The sequence below is a fragment of the Glandiceps talaboti genome, chromosome 5 (genome assembly GCF_964340395.1).
Source record: "Glandiceps talaboti chromosome 5, keGlaTala1.1, whole genome shotgun sequence".
In the NCBI taxonomy this organism is placed as follows: domain Eukaryota; kingdom Metazoa; phylum Hemichordata; class Enteropneusta; family Spengelidae; genus Glandiceps; species Glandiceps talaboti.
This window is the reverse complement of record NC_135553.1, coordinates 19,000,547-19,017,855: the sequence shown is the minus strand read 5'-3', so window position 1 is coordinate 19,017,855 and position 17,309 is coordinate 19,000,547. Positions and strand designations below refer to the sequence as shown.

The following is a 17,309-nucleotide window of genomic DNA, read 5'->3' as shown; positions in this document are numbered from 1 at the left end:
GGTGTAAAATAGATTTGATAAGCACACTTTTAAAATCAGTTGCATCATGTGATATTTTGATTCACCTGATCTCATCCGATCACTCACATTGTCTGTGAAAATATCTACATATAATTAACAGTTAGTAACCGGTGCCAAGTTTATTACTCTTTTATTGAAGAAATATATGTATAGCCTTTGAAATCTGTATTGCACATTGGCATTCCCCCTCTTTGTTGCAAAATTAAACTCTGCATAAACAATAAACAAATAAATATCATTAAATAGAACAATAAACATAAATTATTTCTGTAACATGATATGAATCTCATACTGTCATAAATAATAACCAGTGATTACGTTCTAATACAGAGTCAAAATCATTTAATTTGTATGTATACATATGATGGGAAGATTGATTAACGTTCAGTATATGCGATTGTCATGGGGAGAGTCATGCCTACAGAATGGGACAAAGGGGAGGGTCACGGGGGGGATTTCCTCTGGCCTACAGAATGGGACAAAGGGGAGGGTCACGGGGGGGATTTCCTCTGGCCCTCCCCTGTAAATAATGAAGGCTCCCTAAAGATAACACACAAGCATTACTTACAGCATGTTAGCTCTGTATTTAGTTAATGATATAAACAGCAACAGTATGCATACTACTACACAAGGTATAATCTGTTGAAATTCAAACAAAATCCAGGGTCAGCAGCCAGTGAAAGTTGTAGACAGGATAACTTTCAGTATATATATTGACTGCAATTTTAGGTACGTATTTAACATGGGAATAGAGTATGTATTAAACTCTAAGATTCTACCAACTTCATTTAATTGCTTTGACTCGCTTTTGGGAAAAACATTGTAATACAAATTACAATGGCGTTTTAACCCGTAAACTGTACACTGTGTCCATCCCCATGTTAGTGCATTTCACCTACCCTTTCTGGCGCCTGTTACTAAAGCCTTCTTTCTGTCGAATGTTATTTCCATGTTCTTACTTTGTCCATGAACACAAATGCCAACCTTTACATTTATTGATGTAGTATAGATGAACTTCACCATATGAAACAGAAATCCGCCAACACAACAGACACAGCAACTCGCATACTTACTGTGAGTGAAAGAAATGAATACTGCAAAGTGTTTGTGATAATGAATGAATTGGCTGGATTTGAATAAAGTCTCTATGTAATAATTTTTTTATTCAGTAAATCATTATTATCCACTAGAAATATGACCAACATTCCAAAAATAAAGCATGTATATATTGGTATTTTATTAACTTTAAACATGATCTCAAAGAAATTGGCCACAAATAATTGCTACAGAGTGTCTGCAATATTCAAGAAATGGCTACTTTTACTAGTCTACCCTGAAGGTCAAAGATCGATGTGTCACAAGAAAACTTTCATGTGATTATACGGGGTTAGACACTTGAATGGAGTTTTTATGTATTAAAAGTTGAGTTATGCAGAAATACATTTACATGTGCTTTTTACTACGAATGTGGCTGCCATTCAGTAAAAGTGATTTGAGAACCAAAAGTACTGCTTGTGTATATTTCGGATGGACGGATGGATGGATGGATGGATGGACAGACAGAGACAACTGTTTTAGTTCACCCTTCGGGGGATTAAAGGCGAGAAATCTGTTAAAACGTATTATTATATATGATGTTGTACTTTAGTAACAATAAGAGCAAAGTAATATTAGCTGAGTTTGATGAATGGTTTGACATTGTCATTCGTGCAGTCAGTTAATTTATTGGTGGTTATTTTTTACAAGCCCCTCCTTAAGCTGAATATACATGAATAAATCTCATTTGTTATCTGTTTATTCTGCAAGTAAATGGGCCTATGTGGTTGGATGCTATTTCTATTCTAAGATCCAGAGTACAACTGGGCGGCGCTCAGAGGTACTCATCACCTCTCAGCTTTATTCAGCAACGCCCAATGCCCAGCTCCAACTGAGGTCATACTACGGGACTAAAAGACAACACGGTATTCATACGACGGACCCTACATGACCTATGAAAACCATGGGTGTTCTACTAGACTTAGCAATGACCATGAACCATTCTCAGTCATATTCTACAACAGGGTACATCAATGCATCATGTTAGACAAGGAATATTCTGTCAGAGGTTTGTACCTTACATATGGAAGAGTTGATCCCAACAACAATCAAATTACCACATGGAAATTGTAGAGTTTGTTAGTGAGGCCTCAGAAACTCCGACCCCCAACTCCTTCTAACTAAACTGGTGAAAATTGAAAAATGTTTCAGACAGCACAAACAATACAAATCAATATGTAGAGCTATGAACACAAAGCCAATATGTAGTGAGCAAAAAAAATCGTTCTTTTATTGACACTTTACTTCATGCATTGACTATTGTAGTGAAAATTGAAAATTCTTCCATTTCTGAATTTGACATTTTGAAACAAATATTTCCATTTAGGGATAATGAGCTGCATTAAAACAAAAATCGATTTTGTAGAATGAAATCTGAAATAAAATGGTTCAAACTCCCCTCCGCCACGCCCACCTCAAAATTAAAGGAATTACCGTGTACAATATATATATTTTAATCGGTAACATTGTTTACTATATCGTTTTGATATAGAACATTAGTAGGAAGGTGTGCACTCAATTAGCTTATCCCGTAATCATCACACGCCAGCTGCCGCGAATCCTCCGTCGATAGGCAGGCAGCTACCAGTGATCATGGCAGCCTTGTCACTCAACAGGTAGATTATCGAGTTAACCATATCTTCAATTTCTGAAATACCAAAGACCACCGTTAGAAGTCGCAGTGCAGTGTCACTTTACACGGTAAAATATATTTCTCCCTTGCAATTGGTCGTACTTGTATCTTAGAACATTGGAAAACTTATTGCATGTTGACACTCGAGTTAATTTAAAATATTGAAATATTTCATTTCTCCACTTTTCTAGACTTACTCCAATGTCAATGGTTAAACTAACCAGCAAATTTCTGTAGTGGAGTTCTACTTAGCACTAGCTGACTTTTTTCGGGCTGTGACAAGATTTCTTTTCCCAATGCTGTCATAACAACCGTTGGATTGACAGCATTTACACGAATCTGAAATATGAAAGGAAATAATCACATTGATACAATTGTCAAATGCCATGCACTTTTTTAGTCAACTCAATATATTTATATTGATTTGTTGATGTTCGTCAATCAATCAATCAATCAATCAATCAATCAATCAATCAATCAATCAATCAATCAATCAATCAATCAATCAATCAATCAATCAATCAATCAATCAATCAATCAATCACTCACTCACTCACTCACTCACTCACTCACTCACTCACTCACTCAATCAAATTTCTGTCCGATTTTTCAGAGTAATGTTCTAATTCTGTTCAGTAGCGCTGAATGGCTAAAGAACACCATATAATACGCTGAATTGGTGAACAAATACGTATAAAAGGTTTAGTTTAAAAAACTCTGAATATTTGGCCACAGCGAGTACTAAGGTATTAGAGAAAACAATTTCATATTTATACATTTGTATTTCTTCAAATATCATATTTACCTTATGAGGGCCTAGTTCTAATGCCATAGTCCTTGTAATGGAGTCGATGCCAGCTTTAGAGGCACCTGTGTTGAAAAACAAAATACGTATACACAGGCTACTGAACGAATTGGAAAAAATAGTGTCTTTTGGACAAACATAAGGCACAACGTACTCTACTCATTTTATGAACTGGTATTTCTATTTTTATCTAATACTAGAGTACTGTTGTTTTAAAATACTTGAAACATTTTGATGAGACTGTTCTCAATTGCAATTGTCTACAACTGTAAAATGATGGATTTTGATATCTTGCCAACTCTGGATCTGCACACATAATTGAACATGTCACATCAACACTATAAAGTCATTACATTACATTACATTACATTACATTACATTACATTACATTACATTACATTTCATTACATAACATTACATTACATTACATTACATTACATTACATTACATTACATTACATTTCATCGCATTATATTACCTAGCATGGGATTACATTAAATAATAACACATGCATTTACATTGCATACATTACGGCACATATCTAATATAACGAACAATGAAGTATCGCGAATACAAACATACAAATACTGTAACTACATGTTATTGTTATATAATGTAACTTTTCTAAATTTTAAAATGCACATTAAAATAACAGAAATCGCCGTGGTTAAGTCTTTGATAATTTACATATACTGACTGTATGTTGTCGTATTCGCACACCCTACAAGGGAAGCCAGACTTGACACATTGACTATAGCTCCTCCCGTGGCCCTGGATACCATGGTACGAGCAGCTATCTAGTACAAAGTAAAAGTGAATTACAAATTATTACAGATTACAAAATGGCACAGATATTTTTTTTGAGATTTAGTGTACAAAATCGCAAATGACATGCTAACTTTATTTCTGTCATATGAATTGCATGTTATTGGTCATCAATACAAATAGTTTACTCGCTACGGAAGACGTACAAGTCTGAAGTAGGTGTGGGCAAAATTCAACAGTGCAGGTTGTATCCTTTAGTGATTTATATAGCAGCCTATGTGCCATATTACGGTCTTACAAATGTACATCTACAGTTCCTTTTTTCTGTATCGAGTTTTAATATAGACGTGCGTATGGCCACCCATTTGAAGACTTCACTTTGTCCACACGATGTCTACCACAGGTACAAAAGAGACAAAGGGCTGTAAACATTATTCATCAGATAGAACATGATTAGCTTACCTGCCCTACCTGGATGTATGATTTTAAATTCGTATTTATTGTTCTGTTTGAAAGAAACACAAAAGAATCATTGGGTCAAACGCGTTGCATACATCAACACTTAGCCTGCTTAATAATAAACACAATGTCATAATTATGTACTAAACTCTTCTTTGATAAAGACATGACGATTGATTTTCATTGTTGTATATATTACCGATAGTTGTGTAAGGTACGATCGCACAATGTCGCACAAGCTTAATGATGATATAGTCAGTTTTGGACAACCCCCCCTCCCCCTAAACGAACATTCACAAGTGCGAATCACACGTTTGATGTAAACTATGATGAAAATTGTAGCGGTCACAACGGTACCACTACGATTGATGCAATGTAAAAACATGATGGTCTTAAACATGAAGTACATGCTATCACCTCATCAGCATCTCAGTGCTAAATACAGAAGGTGTTATCATTGAAACCGAGAAATTACGAAACTTGGTTAAAAGTGCAGACACCCTCCGCCCTAAAAGAACGAAGTTCGCTTGTTGTGCTTGTCTGACATTGTGCGATTGTCCCTAAAGGTGAACTGGTATATATATTAAAACAAAATATCTAAAAATCAGGTACTGAGATTAGAAAGATGTCATACTTTTCGAAATCGTCTCTCCTCACTTCCAGAAATGGTTGGTGAACAACAACAGCCGCATTGTTAACGAGTAGATCAATGGGTCCAATAGATTCAACTGATATCTTTGTTGCATCCCAGTCAGACAAATCGGCTGTTACTGTATGAATTTCTGGTACCTGTCAATACATATAAGCATAACAACTTCCGATCTATTTTAGGTCTGTGTTTTCTTACAGTTCATACTTTGCTGATTAAAATCCAATATGACTTGTAAAAGTTGGATAACAATTGTGTATTGTTTTGCAGTATTTTCACTAATATAAGTATATAGTGTAAGTTTTGAAAGAGATAAAAAAAACTTAAAGAGTATGATGTAATTTATTTGGTATTTTTTTTAAATGCAGAATTGTTGAAATTGTGAATAATATAAACAAACACACCTACCTACCTACCTGCCTACCTATTACATACATACATACATACATACATACATACATACATACATACATACATACACACACTACCTATACCCATTACTTGATATATTTACATGTTGAAATGAAAGGTCAAATACTAACCTCTTGTTTTAGACTGTCTAAATCTGACTGGGTTCGACTTAAAGCAAATGTTTCAGCACCACATTTCACAAGTTGTTTTACCAACTCGCGACCTATACCTACCAGAAGAATATGTTACATCATCTATGTACTGTATGTGTAGACATGGTTAAACATTTTAAATATATCAATGTATTTACATAAATGTATCCTTATATCATATAAATATTTTGACATTCTGTAACTATGATTTGAGACCTGTCAGAAATTGACCATAAAGCTTAGGTTATATATTAAACAAGAATTATAATCTTTAATTTAATTAATACAGGATAGTTTTTAAGCATATCACTGTTTGTCTTTCAAGAGATCCTGCAGTGTTCGGTCAAGCTGCATAGGTGTCACATTTCTTACAGCATGGCAAATGTTAGACTGTAAGGTACACCGTGAAGGGGCACACTCACAAATCGGTCAACTTGAGCCGTGTCGTTTCGCCCTGACCCCCCCCCCCCCCTACAAAGGGAGGGGGTCGATGAGGGCGGAACGACAGGATGTATCTTACAGTCTAGTAATCAACATAGACTAGCGTTCAAACCGCGACCACAATAGTAAAGAGGGTAGAGGGGAGTGGTTTGACCTTTAGGTCACCGAAAACTAGATATTCCAACCGACAACCCAGTAAATAATGTAAACACTGGACGTGGGTCAATAATATCAATCAATTATAATGTCACAGTCATATCTCAATAGAAATATATGTGTATCCAATATTTGGTTCGATTTATCAGACTTTTGCAGGAAAGGCCTGAAATTTCCGACACAGAATTCAATTATACAGTTGAAAGTAATTAATACAACAATCACGGTTTCAAGGTCCAGTATACTCGTAACTTAAACGATTATTCTGTCTGCCTCCTCCCGTCGACATTAAACCACTCTGACATGAACAGACTACTACATCTTATGCTAAAATCCAAAAGTGTTTTTGAAATAATTAATTATATATATAGACTGATTTTCAGACTTGGCTCTGATGTCTCAACATGTGATAAATCCTCTGCAAATTTCCGATGTAATATGATATAACTGTCGAACGAAAGTCTCAAATGAACACAAACATTTTCATTTGTCGATTTCTTGTTTGAAGATCGATGTATATATTCGTGTTTTAGTTGATAAATTGGTTTAGTTATGTTAGGTGCTGTTTGTGGGCATTGACACATGGTTTCTGACCGTAACGACGTCATGGGTCTAATAATACAATGGCGTTAAAAACCAGGTTTTAACCCGTAAACTGTACAACTATATCCATTCCCATGGTGGTACATTACACCTACCCTTTCCAGTCTGGATGCCAACTTGGTTTCTAACTAAACCCCGGGAATAAACCACTGGTCAAAATCCCTAAAGCTGTACAAAATGTTGTTCATCCAATCAGTGAACCTCAACTGCTATAGTGACATAAACAATGTATAAGTAGCATCGTGAGCTGACAAGTATACCATATCTGGGCAATACAACTACCCAAATAAATGCTAACTTGATGAGGGACGGTGTTACTGGTTAGAATTGTGTAATTGATTGTAAGACGTGATGTTTAACTGTGTGGGTGGTTGTAGATGAATTTTAAATTGCATCTCATGCATGTCAGGATTCTAGACTAACGACTTATACTGTGAGTGGAGGTGTAAATTGTTACAATACTGTATAGTATAGGAACTAGACTCACCCTTTCCAGCGCCTGTTACTAAAGCCTTCTTTCCGTCGAATCTTATTTCCATGTTCTTAGTTTGTCCGAGAACACAAATGCCAACCTTTACACTGGTATGATGTAGTATAGGTGAACTTCGGCATAAACAGAAATCCGCCAACACAATCCCTGGCTATAAACAACCTTGTGGAAGCAGCAACCTTTTTGTTCGTACGTCATCGACCCTGGGGTCATCGCAAACCATCTGACCTCCATGTCAGCTCTTTTGAAATAACATGTAATGATATGCCTCGGTGGTGTGTGTGTGTGTGTGTGGGGGGGGGGGTCACATCTGAAAATACTTTGGGCATTTTAAGGGTTACCTTTGATGCCAATCATATGTAATAGTATATTAACTTCACACTTGTGGTTCTTTGCTAGGTATTATATGTGTTAAATCAAGATGTAGAATAGATTTGATAAGCACAATTTTAAAATCAGTTGCTTTACGTCACTGCAAAACATTTACCCATCGTTTCACGTAAACTCTACCGCAGCGGCTAGAATATGATGTCAGGCAAGAGATACACAACGTTTGACAATTATTATGTAAGTTGTTCAGGAAGTAGTTGCAGCGTACTGAGGCTTGTACGTCTGGTGAAACTTGCCACACTAAAAGAACATTCCTGAGCAATAAGAAGTATCATAAAAATTTCAAATACCTTTGCAAAAAAGAGGGGTTTCTTTTTAAATAACGGAAATACAACGGTATCTATTTTGTAGAGATGAATCAATACATTTGATTTGAAATCAATAAAGGAGTTACAATACAGGATTGACTATCGTGAATAATGCCGACAAACTATGATGACAAAATATCATTAGAAAATACAGGACGACTGTAACCCTATATGTGTATATCATACTGAGACCATTAACTTCAATATCAAAGAGTTACTCCATTGGCAAAGTATTTATGACACTACAAGTGTCTTTGTTATAATCATCATTCCCTATATCATTCTGAAGAAAATGTATGGTAGGTGCTGCTAAGTTCTAAAATTGGGAACTTTTTAAATGAAGAATATATATATATATATATATATATATATATATATATATATATATATATATATATATATATATATATATATATATATATTATATATATATATATCTCAAAGTGTAATATGAAATATCTTTTCTATATATATATATATATATATATATATATATATATATATATATATATATATATATATATATATATCTCAAAGTGTAATATGAAATATCTTTTCCCAATGTTAGTCATATCTGCCAGAAAGACAAGTCTTCATAGAAGACACAGTCCCTTCGAATACTTACTTCTATGGGAGTGAAAGGAGACATGATTAAAATGAAATTGTGGCAACTACAGAGTGTCTGTGATAATGCAGCAAATGGCTGAATTTTTATAATTGACCCTGGAGGTCAAGGTCAAAGTCTCAAAAGAAAGTTCAAACCTGATAATATATGGGTAGACACTTGATTAAAGTCTCCATATATAGAGTTTTTGAGTTATGCAGTAAATCAGGATTGTTCACTACAAATATGGCCACCATTCAGTAAAACGTGATGTGAGCACCACAAATTAAGCATGTATATATTTACCTTGGTCTTTATTAGCTTTAAACATCATCTAAAAGAAATTGGCCACAAATAATTACTACAGAGTATCTGCAATATATTAGTCTCGCTGCCAGACTCGTGACTATCGTCCCTAAGCTTTTTTTTATGCAGTGTTGCAACAAGACATCAGAGTTGAATGGCTGGATTTCGTGTACGATAGCATTTCAGTAAGGTGTTTCAGGATGCCACATGGGGATGTTTGTACAATGTCATGCTCGTGGTACTTTTGTTAATTCATTTAGTCCCTGAAGTAAATACTTCTATGACATCATGGTGTTTGCATCATCTTTCTAAAGGCACCCATACTAGACATGATTGATAGATTTTAGATATTATAGTAACTCACATTTACAATTAGGTGATCGGAGCACAGAAGTTTGTCGAATTCTGAAGAATCTAGAAAACCTAAAACATATAAAGACCGTGTAGTTTGTTCTCAAATTACACTAGTTCATAGAATATTGAATAGAAATAGCGAAAATCCCATGTTTTCTGACACCTAAAACACACCCATTTTGGGTAAATGTAAAAAACGCAAACAATATCACAATAAAATATGTAGTATTGAGATAGTTATCATCACTACTTATTGAGAATCATATCGTTTATCTGCCACGAAAATGAATTGGTCCAAATGTATTTTTTATGATTATACCACCATGCAGTTACCCTCAAAATAATTCTTGAATCTAATCCAAACAGAGATTGAACCAAGTTGACTTTATTGTTTCGGGAAAAAAAGTACAATGGATCATTTGTAAGGGTCGAGATTAATAGTTCAATGTAGGATAAAAATCTAAATTGTTTTAGTTAGGCCTCAGACCCCAACCCCACTCCCTTCCAACTAAATTGGCCAAAATTGAAAATAGTTTCAGACAGCACAATCAATTCAAATCAATATGTAGTGCTATGAATACAAAGCCAGTATGTAGTGAGGTAGATTTGTAGTTCTTTTATTGACACTTTACTTTATTGTAGTGCCATACATTTACTGTTAAAGTAAAAGTTATTCTATTTCTCAATTTGAAGACATTTCTTTTTAGAAATATCTGCATTTAGGCGTACAAAAGAGATACATTAAAGTGAAAATTGGTTTTGTTGAATGAGATGTGAACTAATATGGCTCAAACTCCCCCCCCCCCAAAAAAAAAAGTAAAAGAATTCATTTTTTTAATCCTACATTGAACTATTGATCTCGGTCCTTACTGTATACAATATATCTTTTAATCAGTAACATTGTTTACAACATCGTTTTGATATATAGAGTATTAGTAGGAAGGTGTGCACTCAATTAGCTTATCCCGTAATCATCATACGCCAGCTGCCATGAATCCTCCTTCGATAGGCAGGCAGCTACCAGTGATCATGGCAGCCTTGTCACTCAACAGGTAGATTATCGAGTTAACCACATCTTCAATTTCTGAAATATCAAAGACCACCGTTAGATGTCGCAGTGCAGTGTCACTTTACACGGTAAAATCTATTTATCCCTTGGTCGTACTTGTATCTTTAGAACATTGCAAAACGTATTGCATGTTGACACTCGACTTAATCTAAATATTCAAATATGTCATTTCTACACTTTTCTAGATTTAGTCCAGAGTCTATGGTTAAACTAACCTGCAAATTTCTGTAGTGGAGTTCTACTTAGCAATGGTTGACTGCTTTCGGGGTGTGACAAGAAATCATTTGCCATGGCTGTCATAAGTACAACCGTTGGATTAACAGCATTTACACGAACCTGAAATATGAAAGGAAATAATTACATTGATACATTTGTCAGATGCCATGCACTCTTTTAGTCAACTCAATATGTCGATGTGTTGATGTACGTCAATCGATCGATCGTTCGTTCGTTCGGTCGGTCGGTCGGTCGGTCATATTTCTATACCGCCGATTTTCCAGAGCAATGTTCTAATTCTGTTCGGTAACTGAATAGCTTAAGCTTTCGTGAACAAATACGTGTAAAACGTCGAGTTCAAAAATTCTTAGTATTTGGTCACAGCGAGTACTAATATATTAGAGAAAACAATTTCATATTTATACATTTGTATTTCTTCAAATATCATATTTACCTTATGAGGGCCTAGTTCCAATGCCATAGTCCTTGTAATGGAGTCAATGCCAGCTTTAGCAGCAGCTGTGTTGAATAACAAAATACACAAGCTACTGAATGAACTAGTGTCTTTTGGACAAACATAAGGCACAACGTATTCTATTAATTTTATCAACTGGTATTAATATTTCTATTTTTATCTAATACTAGAGAACTGTAGTTTTAAATCAAAGTATTTGAAACATTATGATGAGACTGTTCTCAATTGCAATTGTCTACAACTGTAACGTGATGGAATTTGATATTTTTCTGATGCTGGATCTGCACACATAATCGACCATGTTACATCAACACTATAAAGTCATTACATTACATTACATTACATTACATTACATTACATTACATTACATTACATTACAGTACCTAGCCTTGCATTACATTACATTACATTACATTACACTACATTACACTGCACTATATTACATCGTATTAAATTACATTACATCGAATGACCTTACGTTACAATACATTACACTGCATTGTATTACATCACATTACATTACATATTACATCGCATTACATTACCTATCACAGGATTACATTACATTAATACGTGACATTTACATTACATACATTTCGGCTCATCTCGAAAATAAACAACAATGAAGTATCGCGAATACAAACACTGTCACAACTTATTGTTAAATACTATGAATTTTTCAAATGTTAAAATGCACATGAAAATCAAACCCCATAGCAATGATAGAAATCGCGGTGGTTAAGTCACTAAATAATTTGCATATACTGACCGTAAGTTGTCGTATTTGTAAACCCTAAAAGGGAACCCAGACTTGACACATTGACTATAGCTCCCCCCGTGGCCCTGGATACCATGGTGCGAGCAGCTATCTAGTACAAAGTGGAAGTGTGAATTACAAATTATTACAAATTATATGGCACAGATTTGGTCTATTTTTCGGAGATTAAGTGTACAAAATCGCAAATAACATGCTGAGCATGATTGATATGCAGAATTTATTTGTGTAATATGAATTGCATGTTATTGGTCATCAATACAAATAGTTTACTCGCTATGGGTTAGTGGAAGATGTACAAGTCTGAAGTAGGTGTGGGCAAAATTCAACTATGGAAGTTGTTTCCCTTAGGGACTGGACAGAAATTATGGGAGGGGGGCGGTGTTTTGTGCGAGGGATTTGGGGGAGGGGGTCACTGATTTTTGTGCATGCATATAGGGGTAGGTCACTGATTTGTATGCAATAATGTGTTGGTAGTCAAATCAATTAAAAAAATCTTTTATGAACTCAAAACTAAAGTGTGTGTGTAGTACTATGACAGTACTATATGTTTTATATGAAGACGCAATTTCAGGAATATTAGTGTGTTGAATTGTATTTGTGAACTCATTAGAATTTGTCGAGGAGGGGGGGGGGGCACTTTTGCTCATGAATGGTTGAGGGGTGGGTCAGGATTTTTGTGCAACGATTTAAGGGAGTCTATATTTTTCATGCCTCGGTCTTTTGAAAAACACTGCCCCCTGTAATTTCTGCCCAGTCCCTTAGTTATTTATATAGCAGCCTATGTGCCATATTAGTCTTACATGCACAGTTTCTTTTTTCTGCATCGAATTTTAACATAAACACACATATGACCACCCATTCGAAGACTTCACTTCGAGTTCTGCCACAGGTACAAAACAGACAAAGGGGTTGTAAAACTATTCAGATAGTACATGATTAGCTTACCTGCCCTACTTGGATGTATGATCTTAAATTCGTAGTTATTGTTCTATTTGAGAGAAACACAAAAGAATCATTGGGTCAAACGCGTTGCATACATCATCACTTAGCCTTCTTAATAATAAACACATAATTAATATGTACTAAACTCTTCTTTGATAAAGACATGACGATTGATTTTTTTAGTTGTATATATTACCGGTCCGGTAGTTGTGTAAGGGACGATCGCGCAATGTCACACAAGCTTATTTAATAAACGAACCCCCTCCCCCCCAAACGAACATTCAGAAGTGCGATTCACATGTTTGATGTAAACCATGATGAAATTGTAGCGGTCACACCGGTACCACTGCGATTGATGCAATGTAAAAACATGATGGTAAACATAAAGTTCCAAATTTTTATCACTTTTTCAACAGCTCGGTACTAAATACAGAATCTTTTATTACTGAAGGCGTGAAAGTTTTCGAAACTTGGTTAGAAGTGCGAAAATGAAGTTCAGCAATCGCATTGACGACAGATCCCCCCTCCCCACACTAAATTAACCAAGTTCGCTTGTTGAGCTTGTGCGATTGTCCCTAAAGGTGAACTGGTATATGATAAAACAAAATATCTAAAAATCAGGTACTGATATTGGAAAGATGTCATACTTTTCGAAATCGTCTCTCCTCACTTCCAGAAATGGTTGGTGACTAGCAACAGCAGCATTGTTAACGAGTAGATCAATGGGTCCAATAGATTCAACTGATATCTGTGTTGCATCCCAGTCACACAAATCAACTGTTACTGTGTGAATTCCAGGTACCTGTCAATAAATATAAACAAAACACCTTCTGATCTATTTTAGGTTTGTGTTTTGTTATACTTGTTTGATATTTTGCTGATGAAAATACAACATGATTTGAAAAACCTTTGATAACAATTATGTATTGTTTCGCAGTATTTTCATTTTATAAAGTGTAAGTTTTGAAAGCGTAACCAAAACCTGAAGATTATGATGAAAAATGTATCACAATTGCTAAGAAACACCCACCAAAATAGATTAGGTGTTGCATATTTGTAATTTTTTAGTAATTTTCAGAGTGTTTGAAATTCTGAACAATATGACCAAAGATACATAAACCTACCCACCTACCTACCTACCTACCTACCTACCTACATGTACCTACCTACCTACATACATACATACATACATACATACATACATACATAATACATACATACACTAACTATACCCATTTTACTTGATACAATTTTTTAGTAAGTTTCCGTATGCATTCAGAGTGTTTGAAATTCTGAACAATATGAACAAAGAGACATATACCTACCTACATACCTACCTACCTACATACATACATACATACATACATACATACATACATACTTACATACATACACTATACCTATGTTTACGTGTTGTAATGAAAGGTCAAACACTAACCTCTTGTTTTAGACTGTCTAAATCTGACTGGGTTCGACTTAAAGCATACGTTTCAGCACCACATTTCACAAGATGTTTTACCAACTCGCGACCTATACCTGAAAGATGTATGGTTTAAATTTCTCTCAGTCTGACGTTGACTTTTGGGAAAGAGCATCTTGTTGTGCCAGAGATTTGGGTATTTGGAAATGGAATATCGACATCCTGGCATTTTCAAGCAAACGACAGTGTTAAACAGGATAGCAAAGTTTCTGGGCTACTATAGTTTATATATTCTGGCCATTAATATGAATATTGTAAATTAAATATCGGACACGTGCACACTACAAGTAAAGCTGCGACTGCAGCAATCATGTAAGATATACTGACATTATGTAATTTCGTATCATGTCTAGATCTACTGACTGAGGTGAATCTGTGACGAGAAGTAACTGTCGTTCATCTATAGCTCGTACATAGCTCGTACATAGCTTCTCTCCCACTCAGCAGCAACGTTAGACGGACAAGGAAATGTTTATCTCCATAACAGGTACTATTGCAGAGACCATTGCGGTTTTCTACACCTTGCCGGCATTAAAAGAGGTGTATTATTATTATAGGGTATTTGAGATTCGTTTATCTGTTTCCATGGCCTGGAATCCATGAAGATTGTATGTTTTACATTCATGTTTCCAATTATATGACGAATGTAAAAAAATCCAATGCGCATGGTTTCCTGTTTACTGTTTCCACGATCTGTTGTACAAACCATATTTTGAAGGTCATAGCAATGGGAAATTACTGTTGTCTTTATTTGTATGCCAGGTCAATGACGAAATATGACCTGTTTTGAGCAAACACATTGACTGTCAACATATATACTCCCGAGTTGTATACTTTACATGTAAAGGTGTAGCAAACTCGGGCATGGAAATAGCCGAGGAATGTGTTTATCGAGATTGGCATCGGTGTTTTACTTGAAATGCGCCCGAAAATAATAACCTTCCCGATTTCCCAAGTTTTGTATCCCATTAACACAGTATGATACGTCATATCATTGCAATGATAAGGATGAATAGATATCAACCTGTGATTTTAATGCTTGTTGTACTCACAGGCACTCGAATCAATGTGTACCATACATATTTTTTTTTAAATCATACACATTGATTCAAGTGCCTGTAGTTGTACTTCTATCCACCAACTCTTAAGTTAGAGAATTTTAAAGTTACTGTAGGAACTTTTTGCAACTGAATATAACAAAGCAAGTGTACAGGGTGATAAAGAATGTCGTTTCTAGTAAATGTCAGTCTGTGGCATTATGATACGATATATTATTACTGTGGTCGTGTTCTAGCGAAACGGCGACGTCGTAAACCTCAGGCCTCTTACGGCACCGTCGAATGTACCCCCATATTTCGAATGTGTGCTCTGTCTTGCGAGAATGGTGAAACGAGTACTATAACCAGTCAATGTACTTCGACCTTGTCTCGCGTACGTGTATCTATAACCATCTCCCCTTACACCTCTGCTCCATGCTGTAATCGAGGTGACAGGTAAAGTCTACACTTCAAATCTAATCATTGACTCAATACGGTTACCTTTTCCAGCACCAGTCACCAGAGCCCGTTTTCCATCGAAACGTATTTCCATTGTAAAGCCTTTACCATTGAAACATCTGTAATGGTGCACGTGATCGACTCGAGTGACTGGAACCTTGAGTTTGTCAGGTGCAGGTTAGTACCTGGCAGACTTTGTCACGTGACATGTTAATTTATCATCTATTAACTGAAAATTGGTCATTGTGGATCCTCTAATAACGCCTAATACTGTGTGGAGTACGAGCAATGAGACAAACCTTTCAGATTGATCATATTAGAAAAAAGTGGTTGTTTAAGATACATTGCGCTAGCAAAAACATTGAAAATTAATATGAAAGATTAATTATATCATCGCGGTCATGATGGTCGAATCATGCGAATGTAGTTACCATGAATTAGCGTGACGGGCTTGGAATCTGCAGGCTGCAGGTTGCAGGTTCAAAGCCCGTCGCTGAAGTTTGTTTCTGAATGGTTAACGTCCTTAGCTTGGACAAGATTTGTAATCACGACTGTGCCTCAGTCAACCCAGCTGTATAATTAGGGACCTAGTAGGATAGAGGTTGCAATATCAATGATCATACAGGATGCAAAGGATTGTAGGCATTCTTTAAAAAATTGGTCCTGGGGAGACCCATATTTAGAAAAATGAAATTAGGGGATGGTCACATTTTATTTTGACTCATTTCTAAAATCTAACTTTGTATAATTTTGATCCCACCACTGCCACCGGTTCCAAATCCTTCTGCTATTACATCCCACCACTGCCACCATTGTAAAGTAATATCACAACATATATCAGTGAAATGTAGTGAATTAACTGTCAGTATAGTTAAAGTGTGTCAGTATAGTTAAAGTGTTAAAGTGTGAGGAAAGGAGTGGGAACAAACAGCATGGCAAGATATTGGGGGCCAGTGCGGTGGAGTGGAGATGTTGAAATCGGTCGTGAGGTTCTCTGTTGTGTCTTTGGGAGTTCTGGCCTTCAGCTCGGCCAATTACATTCAAGCGCATGCATTGATTTAATACAAACACTCACTGTTGTCGTAATATTGGTAAACAATAAATGCTTAAGCTTTAACAACTACATCACAGGGAGGCGGTTTTTAAAATATTTTTTCATTGAAATATTTGAACAGGGGGAGGGTCACATTTCACATTTTCGAGAAAAGAAC

The 17,309-nt window shown here is 35.6% G+C and overlaps 2 protein-coding genes across 2 annotated transcripts; both read right to left on the bottom strand.

The window, feature by feature from the left end:
* Positions 1-2,654: 2,654 nt before the first annotated feature.
* Positions 2,655-7,846, bottom strand: LOC144435951 (L-xylulose reductase-like). The gene is made up of 8 exons (XM_078124592.1): positions 7,678-7,846; positions 5,970-6,067; positions 5,413-5,567; positions 4,782-4,824; positions 4,252-4,351; positions 3,555-3,619; positions 2,971-3,088; positions 2,655-2,764 (listed from the first exon to the last, which is right to left on the bottom strand). The coding sequence occupies exons 1-8, from the start codon at positions 7,727-7,729 to the stop codon at positions 2,655-2,657; spliced, it is 741 nt and encodes a 246-aa protein (XP_077980718.1). The 5' UTR covers positions 7,730-7,846.
* Positions 7,847-10,616: 2,770 nt separating this feature from the next.
* Positions 10,617-16,192, bottom strand: LOC144435953 (L-xylulose reductase-like). Its single transcript, XM_078124594.1, has 8 exons — positions 16,141-16,192; positions 14,561-14,658; positions 13,770-13,924; positions 13,126-13,168; positions 12,172-12,271; positions 11,382-11,446; positions 10,927-11,047; positions 10,617-10,726 (listed from the first exon to the last, which is right to left on the bottom strand). The coding sequence occupies exons 1-8, from the start codon at positions 16,190-16,192 to the stop codon at positions 10,617-10,619; spliced, it is 744 nt and encodes a 247-aa protein (XP_077980720.1).
* Positions 16,193-17,309: the final 1,117 nt, after the last annotated feature.